At 49.2% G+C, this 17498-nt stretch overlaps 1 protein-coding gene across 7 annotated transcripts in view; it reads left to right on the plus strand.

Moving 5' to 3' along the window:
* The window catches only part of TMEM108 (transmembrane protein 108), a 378497-nt gene that overhangs the window by 346094 nt on the left and 14905 nt on the right, over positions 1-17498 (plus strand). For 6 of the 7 annotated variants that reach the window (XM_082459295.1, XM_082459296.1, XM_082459298.1 and 3 more), the window contains one exon: positions 13997-15430. In XM_082459295.1, coding sequence (XP_082315421.1) covers positions 13997-15430 — 1434 coding nt within the window. Of the gene's footprint in view, positions 1-5833; positions 7669-13996; positions 15431-17498 lie in introns of those variants that run through there. The other variant, XM_082459301.1, reaches the window with a different exon arrangement.

Here is a 17498-nt window from a genome sequence, read left to right on the forward strand (position 1 = left end):
ATAAATCCTTTAACCTCTCTGAACCTCAGTTTTAGAGAATGAGACCCACCTCGCAAAACTTAATGAGTATTAAATTAGTTTGCAGGCGTGAAATACTCACAAATATAATATGCTTAATAAATATATGTTCTTATTCTGAACATTAGCACCCTATAAAGTGTTTCCCACCTGTAGATAAACTTACCTTTTCAGAATTTGCCAGAATTTTCTCTGCCAAGATGCATTTTATTACCCATGGTGGGGAATGGGTAATGACAGCCATCTCCATGGCTGAGACCAGGATGCCAGTTTACCCAAGAAACACAAAGCCACACTCAGCCCTCAGTAGATGTTTGCTGAACATGTGAATGAAGAAATGGATGAATGGTGGAATGATAGTAAGAGGCTCTGGGTTTTCCTCCAGGAAGCCTTCCTGGGTTCCTCCAGCTTTTGTGGGTTCCCTGCAAGCTGCTGTCCATAAAATCTGCTCCATCCAACATAGTCCTGGATTACAGCCCACCTTCCGTTCTCTACTTGTTCTGTGTTCTCATCTCCTTGGCTTGATATGGACAAGATGATTTTATTACTTTTTCCTCCAAAAAACTACCTCCAAGTCCACACTGAACTATTCAGTTACCTAAATTCACAAATTTATAGTCCAAAAGAGAATAATAAAGAGGTGGAGGGTGAGTAGCAAGTACCCTTATAATTATATAGGACATGGGTTGAGATTTGTTCTTTTTTATCTCACAGGGTTTTGTGAAGTTTGAGTAAGATGACATATAAAAATTTCTTAGTAGAGTGCCTGGCACATAGTATGTGCTCAATAAATGGAGATTTAGAATTAGTGACAGTATCAGTATTGGTATTGGGGAGAAGGAGGGATGAGGTAGGAGGAAAGCTTTCATCCCCAAGCATGCACAGCCTGGAGGGCTGACTTTCAGAATTCAATTGTGAAATCTAACTCGTGCCCCAAACCTAAATTATACCTTGGAGTATGGGCATCCTGCCTTGAAATGGGAAATTAGACAGTTTCACAAGGATGCACAACTGTGATGCCTGAGCCGTTTTGTTCCAGGCAAACTGGAACAGGTGGTGAACCTTTGGCAGCCAAGGAGAGCAGTGCCAGCCGGCCTGCAGCCTGCCCGACAGGACCCGGGCCAGAATACCGAGCAGCCATGGGCTCAGGAGCAGCGGAGTCAGTGCCGGAGAGAGCAGGCACTCTTCTTGACGTCACCCCCTCCCCAGTCGCCCCAGCCTGCCTGCCCCTCCCCCCAGGCACCTTGCCACCGTCCCTGCTACCTCCCTGCCAGCCTCCTCCCTCCTCCTGTCCTCTTCTCTCCTCGCAAACTCTTTTGTGAGGAGGGGCACGTGCTGAGAGATGACACTTCAGACTGTCAGCAAGCCCAAGAGGATGTCAGGTCGAAAGCCCCAGTGCCCTTTTTAGGTGAGTGACTCTTAGGCGTGATCAGGCCTGGACTCTGTCTTTTTCTTCTCCTCCTGGCTTTGGAGAATTCTGAGCTGAGGATAGGCAGATGCCCATGTGCTCAGGCAGGTACCTCAGCCTCTTTAGGCAGGTCCTGGGACTCCCCAGGGCTTCCTCAGGGTCCGAGAGATCCTATTATAGTTGCTGAGGCGCCCACTGGACCGGACCCCAGGCTGTAGGGCTAAAGGCTCTGGGGGGAGTCATTTTATTGGGTTTATAGGAGCCACAGGTTCAGAGACACCATGGCTGTCTAGGGCACACCGGGCCCTCCATGGGCTGCCCTGCCAGCGGCCGCCCAATACAAGTCCTCCTGTTTGTCCTGCTTCCTTTCTGGTTTCATCCAAACCTCCCGAGAGCACACGCCTTGAGTTAGCAAGCCAAATCTGGGACTTGTCTGTAAAACCCAAATCCTGACAAATGCTCTCACACAACCCGTTAGAACTTTGGAAGGACAATGAAGGCCGATTTGCTTAGGTAATGAGGAATGGAACTGGCAGTGGCGGGTGTGGTTGTGAGAGGGGTCGTGGCAGGGATTGCAGGAAGCTGGTTTCATCCACCTCAGCCTTCTCCTGCCTCCCTGTCTTATGGGATTTGTGTTCATTTGAACCTATTAATATTAATCATTAAAACAAGCAAAGTGAAAACAAGATGTGCACACACACACACAGCACTCACGTTGCTTACTGTATTCTTTTGTTGATATTGTCTTTGAAATAAACATCTATAATTTTGTGGCAAGCATTCAGCTGCAAATACCTCAAATGCATGGAATTCTCTAAGTCTTCTTTCATCCTCACATCTTTTTCAGAAGACATTGTTGTGCTTCTAGTATGAGTCAGACAGTGAACTAAGTTCTGGGGCTCCAGATCCTGAAGAAGCTCACGGCCCCAGGGGACTGACCTAAATGTAGCAGAAGCTAAAACAACAGTTTCCACCTGTTGCATCCAGGCCATGTGTGGGGCCTCTGTGCCTCTTCGTGTCCTGTTCCCACCCATGAAAGCACCCTGAAGTTAGGCATTATCTTCCTTCCGTACAGCGAGGAGAACAAAGCTGAACTAATCTGCCTGAGGTCCCACCACTGGGAAGTTCCAGAGCCAGAATGGACCTAAATCCCACTGACCCCAGGTCCATCCCTGCCCTCCCACCACGCCCTTGGCTGAAGGGCTGTGTGGGGAGAAGGGCCACATATGAATGGGAGCAGAGTGCCCTGGGAGCACTGGGCAGGGAGCCACCACTTCCAACTGGACGAATTGAGGAACTATGATCTCGTCAAGGCAAGGTGACAGTCAGGTTGGGTTTTTGGAGATGGATACATGGTCACCCAGCAGGAAAGGGGTATGGGCAGAAACTTTGATAGGTTGGGTATCCGTCTGTATCCAACACCTCATACCTTTCATGTTTAGACGGTGGGGCAATGTAGCCCCGTGGTAATGATACATAAGCTTTGATTTTCATGCAGCCTGCTTCCTTGGTCAAGAGTGTTTGTATTACATGTGTGGCATGTAACATAAACTGAATCCTCTGTTGGAATTTGAACAGGTTAAAAACCTATGTGTTCAAGCTGTCAGTCTCCCTGACGATTTCACCTCCAAACTCCACACTCTGAATGAGAACACTTTAAATGGTGAGAACCAGAGGGAACATACACAGATGCAGCAATAGTCATTCCCCTCTCTCTAAGTGGACTCCAAAATGTGTCTGTGGGCACGTGATCTCACACCAGGGTGCTGGGAAAGTTGCCCACAAACCTCCTTCCAGGACCCACCCTCACACTGTCCCTGCTGTCTGACCTCCATGGAACTTTTTTTTAATCTCAGAGTCGTTTTTACAGGAAAATTGCAAAGGTAAAGCAGAGAGCTCCTATATAGCCTGCACCTAGTACCCTCTGTAATCAGCATCTTACATTACTAGTGTCCACTGTCACAATTAATGAGCTAGTATTGATACATTATTATTAACTGAAGTCCATACTTTATTCACATTTCCTTCATTTTTCCCCAATGTCCTTTTTCTGTTCCAGGACCTCAGCCAGGATTCCACATTATGTTTAGTTGTCATGTCTCCTTAGGCACTTTTGGCTGTGAGTTTCTCAGACTTTCCTTATTTTTGATGACCTTGATGAGGAGTACTGGTCAGCTATTTTGTGGAATGTCCCTCAATTGGGATTTTTCAGATGTTTTTCTTATGGTTAGACTGGGGATATAGGTTTGGGGAAGGAAAGCTACAGAGGTAATGTGCTATCTTTATATCCAGGGTGCATACTGTCACCATGACTTGATCACCTGGCTGAGGTAATGTCTGTCAGGTTCTGTCCTGTAAAGCAGGGAACATTTTTATGAGTCTTTTCCGTTTAGTTTGGGAGAGTACAAAGCAGTCTGGACTGGTGCATTTGTGTTCTTTCACATTATGTCAGCGAGATGTTACCCGAATATAAATGATCCTGTTATTTTATTAGAAGCTGAGCTGACCTTTTCATCCGTCTAATTCTGATTTTCGTTGTTTGGAGAAAGTCTTTGAGAGAACATCTTTGGTGTGTAGGTTTGTTCCCCTGTCACAGCTGATTTTCTTCCCTTCTAGAATGGCAGCCCCTTGAAGGAAATGGTCATGTCTTCAATATGTAGGCACCATATACCACATACATATGCATATTGAACTCATGTCTTCAATATGTGGTCACCTTATACTAGTCTCCACCTTTATTCCATCTCTGCCCCCAGCCCACAAAATACATGCGTGCCAGGAGCTTCATGCCACTGCTAGTATGCATTTATTCATTCCTTTCTTTAGGGGAACTTGTAGCTGTAGATCAGAGAAATCATGATGCTGTAGAAAGAGCCCAGAAGTGAGATGTTTCCCTTTCCTTGAGTCTGGGGAGGAGAGGACAGTAAGGGAACCCAGGTCAAGATATGCCTGTTGAGCTCCAGCACTTAAAAACCCTGATGCTTAAATCCAGAATGGTCACTGAAAGAACTTTAATTTCACTTCTACAAAGATGATATTCAAGTTACTATTACTGCCTAACAAACCACCTCAAAACTTAAAACAACAGTAATCATTCATTTTGCTCATAAATCTTTAGTTCGGGCAGGGATCACTTGTCTCTGCTCCACCCAGGCTCGGCTGGGGTAGCTCGAGTGGGGCTGAAGAAGGCTCACTCCCCTGGCTAGCAGGTCGCTGTTGGCTTCATCTGGAAGTTCAGCTGGGACTGAAGGCCTGGGGCCTCAGCTCCTTTCCACATGGGCCCCTCGGTGGACTGCTCAGACTTCCTCACAGCATGGCGGCTGACTTCTGAGAGTAACACCCAAGAGTAAGGACTAGGAAGAAGCTGTACCATCTTTTATGACCTGGCCTCAGAAGTCACGTAGCATCACTTCAGCCATAGTCACAAACCCGCCCAGATTCCAGGGGATGGAACACAGACCTAATCTTTCAGTAGGAGTGCTGAAGTCGCATTTAGAAAAAGAGTAAGCTGGTTGGGGTGTGTTACAGTGGTTATTTTTGGAAATACAAGCTGGCTAGTGATTGATTTAGAAGAGGGTTTTTTTCCAGTTTTATTTAGATATAATTGACATATAACATTGTATTACATCATAATGATTTGATATGTATGTATATTGTGAAATGATCACCACAATAAGTTTAGTTAACATCAGTCACCTCACATAGGTATACATTTTTTGTGTGATTAAAACTTTTAAGATCTACTCTCAGCAACTTTCAAATATACAATAAGTATTGTGAACTGTAGGCACCATGCTGTGCCTTATGCCCAGAACTTATTTATTGTAACTGGAAGTTCGTACATTTTGACCACCTTCCCGCATTTCCCCCACCCTCTATTGCCCACCTCTGGTAACCACCAATGTGTTCTCTGTTTCTGTGAGTTTGATTTTTATTTTAGATTCCACATATAAATGAGATCATATGGTATTTGTCTTTCTCTGTCTGTCTTATTTCAGTTAGCATTAATTCCCTCAAGGTCCATCCATGTTGTTGCAAATGGGAGCATTTCCTTCTTTTTTGTGGCTGAGTAATATTTTTCTGTGTGTGTGTGTGTGTGTGTGTGTGTGTAATACCACATTTTCTTTATCCATTTATCCATCAGTAGAAACTTAGCTTGTTTCCATGGCTTGGCTATTGTAAATTATGCTGCAGTGAACATGGGGATGCAAATATCTCTTCAAGATAGTGATTTTTGTTTCCTTCAGAAATGTGCTCAGAAGTGGAATTGCTAAATAATATATTAGTTCTATTTTTAATTTTTTGAGAAACCTCCATCCTGTTTTCCATATTGGCTGTACCAACTTACATTCCCGCCAACAGTGCACAAGAGTTTCCTTTTCTCCACATCCTCACTAACACTTGTTATCTCTTATCTTTTTTTTTTTTTTTAACATCTTTATTGAAGTATAATTGCCTTACAATGGTGTGTTAGCTTCTGCTTTATAACAAAGTGAATCAGTTATACATATACAATATGTTCCCATTTCTCTTCCCTCTTGCATCTCCCTCCCTCCCACCCTCCCCATCCCATCCCTCTAGGTGGTCACAAAGCACCGAGCTGATCTCCCTGTGCTATGCGGCTGCTTCCCACTAGTTATCTATTTTACATTTGGTAGTGTATATATGTCCATGACACTCTCTTACCCTGTCACATCTCACCCCACCCCCTCCCCATATCCTCAAGTCCATTCTCTAGTAGGTCTGTGTCTTTATTCCCGTCTTGCCACTAGGTTCTTCATGGCCTTTTTTTTTTTTTTTTTTTTTTTTCCCCCTTAGATTCCGTATATATGTGTTAGCATACTGTATTTGTTTTTCTCTTTCTGACTTACTTCACTCTGTATGACAGACTCTAACTCCATCCACCTCATTACAAATACCTCCATTTCATTTCTTTTTATGGCTGAGTAATATTCCATTGTATATATGTGCCACATCTTCTTTATCCATTCATCTGTCGATGGACATTTAGATTGCTTCCATGTCCTGGCTATTGTAAATAGAGCTGCAATGAACATTTTGGTACATGACTCTTTTTGACCTATGGTTTTCTCAGGGTATATGCCCAGTAGTGGGATTGCTGGGTCGTATGGTAGTTCTATTTGTAGTTTTTTAAGGAACCTCCATACTGTTCTCCATAGTGGCTGTATCAATTTACATTCCCACCAACAGTGCAAGAGTGTTCCCTTTCCTCCACACCCTCTCCAGCATTTATTGTTTCTAGATTTTTTGATGATGGCCATTCTGACCGGTGTGAGATGATATCTCATTGTAGTTTTGATTTGCATTTCTCTGATGATTAGTGATATTGAGCACCTTTTCATGTACCTGTTGGCCGTCTGGATGTCTTCTTTGGAAAAATATCTATTCAGACCCTCTACCAATTTTTTAATCGGATTATTTGGGGGGTGTTGCTAATTGAGTTGTATGAGTTCTTATATTTTGGATATTTAGGAGGGTTTCTTATTCTTCAGCAAAGATTTGTTGTGGCTAAGGTGCTGGACTAGATATGTGGAAATATCATTGATCCAGACACAATCTTTGCCCTCTGGCAGCTTAGAGTTCAGACAGGGAAACAGATATTTAGACATTTAGAGAGATGGGGGCTAGAACAGGGGTAGGCTTAGTGGTTACAGGCACAGAAGGAGGGGCTCCTAACAATGGCTTCAAGGCCCAGGAGGAGTTCTAGTTGGAAAATGCTTGTCCCAAATGGAACTGAGTGACTAAGGCAGAGAAGCAAAAGCTGAGGATAAAAGGTGGTGTGGTTACCAAGTGTTTCCGCTTTGGAGGAAATTTTTGTTTTTTAATTGTGGTCATCACAGCCGTTACTATTGTTATATCATTGCCTGTCTTCATAAAGCGTTCTCCAGCTCACGTAGGACATTTTCCTGGATCAAAACTTTCTCAGTACCTAGGTTCTGGAGCAGCCAGGGTCAGAGAAACCTGGGTTTAAATCCTGGTACTGCTACATGGTGGCCGCTCTGAACTTAGATGAATGACTTAACTGTATGTTAGCATGGAGATGATGGGAGGACTCACATTTGTCATTCTTCCCTAGTTCCTGTTCCCAGGAGAGGACCTGTACAGTGCTTGTCTCTGTGTGCATGTGTGTGTGAGTGCGCACGCGCGCGAACTCACACATGCGTGCACATGTTTTTGTTAGGAAGCTGTGATCTGTCAGCCTCCCAGAGTTGCGACACGAGGTGAGTTCATAGGTGTGTCTGGGGCACCCAGGCCCATCTCGCGTGGTTTTCTTGCTCGCATGTGTTCTAGAGATTGTACTCTGAGTAACAATTCCCAGTGGAGTCATGGACCTCATCAGCCCAACTGTGAAACCAGTGATCTCCAGACATTTCTGGAACCCACCAGGTGATGGCCTCAGGTATCTCTAAGAACTAAGCAGAACCCTCTGTGCTTTAGCCCTGTGACCTGAGGCATGTCCCCAGCAGGACTTGATGGGAGAGAACATTTGGAATGTGGCTGCTTGGAAAGAGGGTAGCAGCAAAGATATGTACCCAAAACTCCTTTTTTTCTTTGTGAAAAAAATCTCCCTTTCATAAAGAAGCCCAAGGTCACAGGCATGAGTACCTCTTCAGAGCAGTCACCCAGCTCACCCTAAAGTCAATGATGCATATTTATTTCTGAGTGAGGGAAACCATGCTCTTAGGAATGAGGAGGTTTTTGATCTTTAAAACAAAAGGGATCACTGAAGTACGGAGGGTGGAGCACCAGAATACCGGGACCCCAGTGATATAAAAAGAACCCTGTGGGTTGGTGCATCATAGTGGGGCTGGCCGGGCAGTGTGTGGCCCAGGGCAAGGATTCCACTTTGTTGGGGCTCAGCCTTCTCATTGTAAAGCGAATTAGATACCAGAGAACCCTAGCACCCCTTCTGATTAAAAGACAATAATCTTGAAATGAAAAGAGCCTGTTTCCTGGCAAGATGGTATGTTATTGCCTACGTAGAAAAGACTCCCTGATGGTCAGACTTGATGTGCATGGGTTCTCTTTCTTTTTGTCATTGAAGCATCGGATGCAGAAGCTAAATTCCTAAGTATCCCTATTACTTATTGCTGCAAAACAAACCCCACCCAAACGTGGAGTAAGGCAGTAACAATTGTTTATTTTGTTCATGAATGTCCGGGTTGACTGGGCTCAGATAGGTGACTCTGTCTTGGGGTCTGTGTGGTCGAGGTCCAGTAGTGGCTGGACCAGGCTCATCTCCTGGGCTCCGCCTCTCTCATGTCCAATGCCTGGCTGGGGCTGAAACAGCTGGGGCTCCTCACGCCTTTCTGTTGCTCTTCACACGGTCTCTCCACATGCTGGCGTCGAGGTGGCTGGACTTTTTACATGGGCCTGAAGGCCCCCAAGAGAAACCTGCAGAGGCTGAATGACCTTTTCTTCCCTGGCCTCAGAAACCACGTGGTGTCACTTCTTCCCCATTCTGTTCATCAAGGAGGTCACAAAGGCCCGGCTAGGTTCAGATTCCACCTCTTGGTGGGAGCAGTTTTGGAGAACTTGCAGACCCAGTTTTAAATCACCACACCAAGCATCTGGGATGGCCATGCTGACATCTTGCTTAGCGATGGGGGATGGCTTAGAAAACTTCTCAGACTCCTGTGGTTCTGTCACAGGATTTAGAGGCAATGGAAGAATATCTGGCAGTGGAAACCTAACTTAACTGGGAGGGAAGCTCTACTTAGCAGATATTTTAAATCACAAGGAAAATGAGATAGGATTCTATTTATATGTGCAAGGGAAAACGTGTACATGTAATAAATGTGCATGTGTGTAAGCAATTTTAAGATAAAAGTTATACAATTAATTTAATTAGTTAAACAATGGTGTGCATGAAATGCCAGGATTGGAAAAGAGAGAATTAAAGCAAGGATGTCCAGCTTTTGTATTGTCCTACTACAAGTTCCCCCTAGTTACTTGCAAAATAAAGTTAATTGATTAACTTGTTAAAAGAACATAAATGTTAATATAGAGCCCTGAAAAGGAGCTAGAAGAAAACAGGTAAGAGGAAAGAAAAGTCAAAAGAGCAGTAATAGAAAATCAATTCCCAAAAGATAGTGGACCACTGCTTTTGAGTGTGCAGAGCAGAGCGATGAGTGAACGCAGTTGAGAGTGTGGACTCCGGGGCCAGGCTGCCAGGTTCAAATCTCAGCTCCCCGTTCCTGGCTGTGTGGAAGGAGGCAGCTTCCTGTGCCTCTCTGTGCTGCTTTTCCTCAGTTGCAGTGGGGAACTAATGATAGTACCTGCCTCATCAGGTTGTTATGAGGATTAAATGTGTCAGGACAGGCTCAGCCTTGGAGCGGCATGTGGCATGCAGGAAGCACTCAGTACAGATTAGCCATTTCTCTCTTCACCAATTCCCTCCTTGCCTTTGCCAGATGCAAATATCATGCCCAATATGGACTGTGGGCAGCCAACCAAATAAACAGAAGGAGGAAGGCTTTTCCTTCCCTTGGGTCCTGGGATCATGTATGCATTGGAATTCTAGGTAGGGGGAGGCCTCCCTGTGATATCGGGGCACCCATCAATCTGCGGGTTTCCACCCCCTACACTTGTCCTTATTCTGACATGCATTAAAAACCGGTTCCACATTTAAAACACGTCAAGTTAGATTTTAGTTATAGTCTCTCCTATATATTTGGAATTAGAGCCTCCAGAGCCTATTATGCAAATCTATGCAAATGATATGCAATGAGGCGGTAGCCCCAGATTGTGGGGAGGGGAGTGCGCAGGCCAGCACAAAGGACCTGGAGTGGAAATTTGCATCTGTTAGGGGAGCCCTGGGTTGAAGGCCTTGCACAGTTATTGTGACAGTGTGCGCCCTTGCATTCAGTCCTTAACCTTTTGTGCCAAAGAGGAGAGACGATTTCCATAGTGAAGGTGACAGTGGATGTTGAAGGAGGCATTTGGACAGTGCAGTGTTGTAGCAATTTTTATGATACAAATGAAAAGTTGCTTTGAAATAATGGCCATGATCCAGGCTGTGTCCCTAACCAGCTGGGCTCCTGGACAAGTCAGTTCACTCCTTCCGTTGCCCCCTCTGTGAAATGAGGGGATTGGACTAAGTTGCCTCTAGTGCCCTTATCACTGTGACAGCTAAATGTCATCCTCCAGGTGAAAGCCCTCTGCACCCAGGATGGCAGTATCCATTCATTGTACCGAAGTTTTAAAGCCTAAAGAAGAAAGGGCTGAGAGGTAATTTGCCCTAACGGTCCTCCTAGAGAGAAGAATAACATCAGGGGATGCTGGCAACTAAAAAGAGCCGCAGCAAGGGCAAACATGTTTACTTCCACTGTTAGTCTTGCAGGAAGCACTCCTGTCGTATAGTTCCCAGCTGGGAGGATTTTAGCCCCTGAAATGCTCGTGGTGGGAAAGTCAGGGGAATTTCTTTCCCTGAGTATTTTAAAGACCAGGATGCGTTAAGCCCTCTGCCTCTAGAGGCTGCAGAAGTTCTCCTGGAGGCCAAGCTGCTCCTCTCCCACTCCCGCCTGTCCCTGGGGTCCGTCAGGTCCTCTCTGAAAACTTTGCGCTGCCCCTGACGCTACTGCCAGAAGGCGGCAGTGTCCTTGGTCTTGGGCCTTGGATTGTATGGAACACATCTTTGCTCCACCCCAGAAATCCTCTGGGCTCTTAATTTTAACTCCAGCAGCCTCCAGCCAGGCACAGGTGTGAGCTGACAGCCCCCGCCCAGGGCGTCTCTGACTCAGCCACTTGGGCCTTGAGGAGGAGGCGGGAGGGGGGGGTGGAGCAGCACTGGGCCCGTGGGAAGGAAAGCTGCTGGTGGGAGGTGCTCCTCTCACAGTTTGACGTGCGTCTGCTCAGCCCCTCAGAGACCCCAGTGGATTTGAGTGGCACCCTGATCAGCTGATAACCTGCGCTGGGATTGACTTTCCCTGTTTCACTCATCTCAGACCCCCGCCGCTGTCCGCTACGGTCACTTCCCAAAATAAACCACCTGCACACGAGCCCCAGTGTCCGCCTCTCCTTTTTCAAGAATCTTTAAGGTGTGACAGGTATATCAGTCTGCTCAGTCTGCCATACAAGGTACCACAGGCTGGGGGGCTTAAACAGCAGAAAGTTTTCTCCTCCCAGTTCTGGAGACTGGAAGCCCAAGATCCAGGTGCCAGCAGGGTTGGAGTCCCCTGGTGCCTCTCTTCTTGGGTTGCAGGTGGCCGGCCTTTCATATGTCCTGCCTGTGTACAGGCATTCCTGGCATCTCTGTGTCCTGAGCTCCTTTTCTTATAGGGATACCAGTCAGATTGGGTTAGGACCTACGCCAACGGCTTCATTTTGCCTTAATCAGCTCTTCAAAGGCCCTGCCTAACATACAGTCCCATTCTGAGGTGCTAGGGTCAGGGCTTCAACATACGTATTTGAGGGGGATGTGTTCAACACTTAGAGTGAACCAGGGTGCTTGTGAGCCAAACAGAGGCTTATAAGGGAATGTCCCTTAAAACCTCAGTAGTCACGACCACCAGCTCTAGGAGTAGATTGTCCCTGTGGTGCTAAAATGCCGGGAAGGACCTGGAATAACCCTGAACCGGTCAGCGCACGAGCACGTTGTTCCTTCTGTGGCTGCGACGTTCCGTCCTCTTCTCCTGCGTCACTCCTGGTGGGCGACCAGGAATGCCTGGGTGTCAAATACCCCTTCTGCTACTGAGGGGCTTTGAACACGTTACTTAATCTCCCTCAGCCTCAACTTCCTGCCCCATCAAGTGGTTGTGAGGGTTAAATCGAGAGTGAAAGACAGGTCCAGAGCCGGTGCTCAGCGTTAAACAGATTTTAGGATTGACCCGGAGAAGGAGAAAACACTGTTGGTGTATGGGCTAGACTATGAATGAAAGTTTAGAGAAACTAGGTCGCTTAGGGCAAAGTGTTGGTCCTAGAGATGTGGGTGCTGCCGTCTCTGCTCAGTCTGCAGTCCCTCAGCCTCCCCCCGCCGCTAAGTTAGACATGCAGGTTGAGGGGACACTGGTCCACCCCACCCTCCCCTAGTTGGAGGAGGCCTCTGTGGTGATCCTTGCTTCAAAGGAGTGTCAGGAGGTCTCCTCCTCCTCTCTGCTTCCAGAAACCCACCAGGGCCCCAGACATCCCCTGTCAGCTTTGCTGATCACCCCAGGCTCCCAGGAATAACTGCCAGGGCCCCTGCTTTGACCATTCATCCTGCTGGAATCTGGTCGGGGAGGGAGGCGCCAAGAGAGTTACCCATCAGAGGCCCATCTCTACCACTGTCTGGGCGGCTAGCAGGGCTGAAGGAAGGGCATGCGAGTGACCCAGCAGGGGCCTCATATGAACAGGGCGAGTGCTCAGGACAGAATCAGGCCTTAGAGGTTTGTCAGGTGCTCCTCGGCAATACGGAGCAGCTCTTCCCAGCCTGTGTGTTGTACGGAGTGGCCAGTCTTCCCGTCTATAATCTGGATAGATCCTATGTCTCACATTGATAGGTGGTGTTATTTTTAAAGATAGGCACATGCTGTTGTGATTAATAAAATCCGTACATATTTAGAAGAGTTTTTAAATGTATAGGTTTTTGTCCTTGTGCATTTTTCTCAATGAACTAAAAGCACACACACTCACCATCATGCAAAGTCCATGGTTTCCTTCCAATGCTCAGAAAGGCTCCTCCTGCTCTAAAAGGCTGGGCACCACCAGTGGTTTTCCACAGAGTTCAGCACATAGGACAAGCAGTTAACATGACAACAACCATACAACCAGCTGGCGTTCATGGAATGCACTTCTCCTGCAGGCTCTGTGCTAAGTGCTTAATAGGCACCAGATCTGCTCACCCTCTGAACCCCTGTCCCCTTCTGCCTGTCAGTCTCCGATGGTACTGAGACGTCCCTGCCTTGTTTTAGGATTATTTGTGGATTTATATGAGCTCACCCAGGGCCAGAGACTGCCATGTTCATTTTTGTGTCTCCAGGGTCAAGGAGGGGCTAGACCCTCCTTAATCGTTTGGTGGGTGGGCCTGAATGAACAGAGGTCTGTCGTTTGTGCCTTTGTCTAGTTCATAAATAGAAGAGTCAGAAGAGGCGTGGCCGCTGGTCCGCTCTGCCCACCCAGGCGCTACTCAGTGGCTCAGGGCAGCTCACACAGAGCTGCTGGCTTCCTTGTGGCCGCGCTGGCCTGACTGCTCCCTGGTGCAGAGGGCCAGCAGGCACTCAGAGGCCACAAGTCTTCTTCCGTGCCCCTACCCCCAGCCTGTTCTGAGCAGCTGCCCTTGGGCGGAGGGCCATGCCATTTCAGAGGTATTTGGGAAAGGACGGGCCTGGCTGGCTTAGCCGGCTCCGCTTCCCCTGTGGCTGGGTTCTCTCTGGGACAGGTGCTGGGTGGCACCCACCTGCTGAAGCTTCCCCAAGTCCCCATGGTCCTGTGTCTGATGGGCGTGGACCTCAGGGATGCTCCCGATGTTTCCCTTGAGTTCCCAGGCGTTTCAGTTTCATGGGTAAGGAAGGCCCAGGGCCAAGCTGCTCCTGGGCATTTCACCTCACTGTTCTCTGTCTCCTTCTCAAGGCTTCCTCCTGACCTTGGCACTGACTGAAGCACTGGTATTTGCTGCCCAGGAACCATCTCCCAGGGAATCTCTTCAAGTCTTCCCCTCAGGCACCACCCCAGACACCATGGTGACAGCACCCCTCAGTTCTACCAGACGCTCCTCCATGGTGGCTGCCCCCGTTTCCGTGGTGGCACTGACCCCTCATCCCGACAGCCCCTCCTCACAGGCTGCAGCTTCCATGGCAACGACAACACCCGATCCAAGCGGACACCCTCCTAAAAACACCATCTCCACCGTCATGGCAACGGCAACCACCCCCCATTCTGAAGGCCCCCTGTCCACAGGGCCACTTCCTGCTGCCGTGGCAACCACGTCCTCCCATTCAGAGGGCCGCCCCCCGGGCCAGGCCGTGCCCACCATCCTGCTGACAAAGCCAAGGGATGCTACCAGCCGTCCCCTCACAGCCCCCTCCCGGGCTACCCCACGCAGGCCCCCCAGGCCCCCTGGCTCCTCCCGAAAGGGAGCCAGCAGTTCACCACGCCCTGTCCTGCCTGCACCCAGCGGTCACTCCAGAAGGAAGGAAGGCCCGCGGGGACGAAATCAGAGCTCCACATATCTGGGGCAGAAGCGGCCCCTGGGGAAGATCTTTCAGATTTACAAAGGCAACTTCACAGGGTCTATGGAGCCTGACCCCTCCACCCTCACCCCCAGGAACCCACTCTGGGGTTACTCCTCCTCTCCACAGCCCCAGACAGTGGCCGCAACCTTGGCGCCCAGCAGGACCTCGTGGGTACGACCCAGCACGCCCCTGGTGTCTGCGGAGGACAAGCCCGGCCTTACCAGAGCAGACCAGGGGGGTGGTCCCACCTTCACCAGCCAAGGAGGGGAGCCGGCCACCACAGCAGCCTCAGGCACCCCCACCAGTCCACATCCTGCCCCAGTGCCTTCTCAGCACCCCCGCGGTGACCCACAGGATGGCCCCAGCCACAGTGACTCCTGGCTTACTGTCACCCCTGGCACCAGCAGACCTCCATCTGCCAGCTCTGGGGTCTTCACGGCCACCATGGGGCCCATTCAGGCTGCCTTCGATGCCAGTGTCTCAGCCCCTTCCGAGGGGCTTCCTCAGGGAACATCCTCAGCCCCGCAGGCCCCGGCCCGCCCCCCTGGGGTTTCAGAAAGCACTGTTTCCCTAGCCAAGGAGGAAGCTGTGGCCACCCCTACGCCCACCATGACTGGCAGGGTGCCCAGTCCCCTCTCCACGGTGGTGTCCACAGCCACAGGAAACTTCCTCAACCGTCTGGTCCCCGCTGGGACCTGGAAGCCTGGAACAGCAGGGAACATCTCCCATGTGGCCGAAGGGGACAAACCCCAGCACAGAGCCACCATCTGCCTGAGCAAGATGGACATCGCCTGGGTGATCCTGGCCATCAGCGTGCCCATCTCCTCCTGCTGTAAGTGCCTCACCCTCTCCCTTCTCCCCCACCCACCCACCACACCGGCTTGCCCATCCCTAGAATCCCTTTGCCCCACACGTGGGCAGCCCCCACCAAGTGGGCTGCAAACTTCCCAGAATCCGGGGAAAGGTGGTAGTAGAACAAGAATCATGGATTATCCCCACCCCTGGTCCTTGGCTGCTCAGGCCATGGCTCACATGCCCACTGATGGTAAATGCACAACTCCCAGGAGCTGTGGGGTCCAATCCGACTCTGCATTTGCAGAAAGAAACACCAAGCTGGGGAGGGGACATGGTTCCCCCAGGACCCCAGAGTTACTGAGAGGCAGGGCTGGGATGTGAGCTCCGAGCACCTGTCTTCCAGCCCAGGGCTCTTGTCGTGACACTACCCTGCCTGCTCTCTCCTGTAGCGACATGGCACCAACACACCGCAGGTTGAAAACTGGTGCTTCCAAACTTACAGCTTCTGAGTAGCAGAGCCCTCGCCTTCCTCCCCGCCTCCCTTCCATCGCCCTTCCTGCTGTTCTTCTCCTCTCTCACCTCTTTTCCTCCCCCTCCTCTGTCTTCCCCTGAGAAAGAAGAAAAGATGAAGCTTTGATCTTGCGGGAAGTTCTGTTAGCCTTGATAAAAACAGAGTTCTTGTAGCTAAATTGAGGCTTGAGAGTTACATGTGAATTTAGCAGTCCCTCCCCGCCCCCAACCCCTGTTTGGTTTGTTCATGGGTGGTGTGAGCTGATGCTTTGTGGACCTTGTCGTTGTGTTTTGCTCTCACTGGTATGTGGGGAAGGGCTCCCCCAGGCCACCAGCGCCTCCTTGCTGCTGCCCATCACTCCTTTAATGAAGAGTCGAGGGGATTCCCCACTGACAGCTCCATAAAGAACCTGATGCAATCACTCAGGACCCAGGGCTTCCTTTACGCCTTCCCCGAGTATTCGATCCTCAGTTCTTAGCATTCCTCTGATGGCCCCACAGGAATCCTCACTGTACCCACCACTCCCCAACCCACACGGCCATCATCCAGGCACCCCCTCAGCCCTTCCAGGGGTGAGAAACCCCCTGTGCTCCCCACTCATCAGGCCCTTCTCCTGTGACCCATCGGGTTGTTTCCAGCTCTCCTGGGGGCCTGAAATTCGCCTCTTTGTAATTCCCACTCTTTGGTCCTAACCTGTGCCCTCTGAAACCATACAAAAAACAAGTCCATCCACCAACCCCTGAGATACATGAAATGGCTCTCAAGTGCAGGTTTTCCTTTTCCAAGCTGCTTATCCCTGTTCCTTCGAGTCTCTTCACAGGGCCGCCTGGCCCTGGCCCTGGCCCTGCCCCAATCTGCCCCTCTGACAGCCTCCAGTTTACGCTGGCTTCCCCAGAGGGAGCACAACGTTGCACAAGCCCTGCCGTGACAAAGGAGAGCAGGTGGCAGTTGCTCTGTTCTGGACACTGTGGTCACATCCGGGCAGCCTGCACTGCGTCAGCTCCGTTGATTGTAATGCCTCACGTCACACCGTGGTCTCAGCCCAATCTCAAGGGGAACGAAGCCCCAGAAGCTTTCCACAGAGGAGGCTGTTAAGCCAGGTCTCCCAGCCTTTGCTGTTGTGGGTCCATCGAACGTCAGCACAGGAGGTGTGTGCCTTGAACATTAAGCTGATGTCTGCTTGGCATTGTACTCTGGCAAGATCCTCTTTAATCTGGAGTCTGGACTCTTTCCAGGAGCCATCTCTCCCAGCTCCCTGTCTCCTTCTAGTTGATAAGCAAAACAAACTTTCCATGTCAGGGGTAGGCGGCCTACATCTGCTCAAGGCCCCAGTGCAGGAAAAGTGAAAATGTTTGCAGGTTGCATATTTCATTCTTTCATTAAGCAGCTGTATTGTCACTCATGGAAGCACAGAGGTATTCATAAAGCTGTAATCGCCCACGTCTAAAACAGAAGAATGATAATGAGAAAATGTAGCACTGTTAGCCAATAAATTATTAATAATGGTCATATTTGAGAAGTAACCACATTAGAGACAGCTTTCTAATTTTCCATTCTTTCCATGTGTCTAGAGGCTCTAGTTTACAAAGGGAGT

The sequence above is a fragment of the Balaenoptera physalus genome (assembly GCF_965194825.1).
Source record: "Balaenoptera physalus genome assembly, chromosome: 4".
NCBI classification, from domain to species: Eukaryota; Metazoa; Chordata; class Mammalia; order Artiodactyla; family Balaenopteridae; genus Balaenoptera; species Balaenoptera physalus.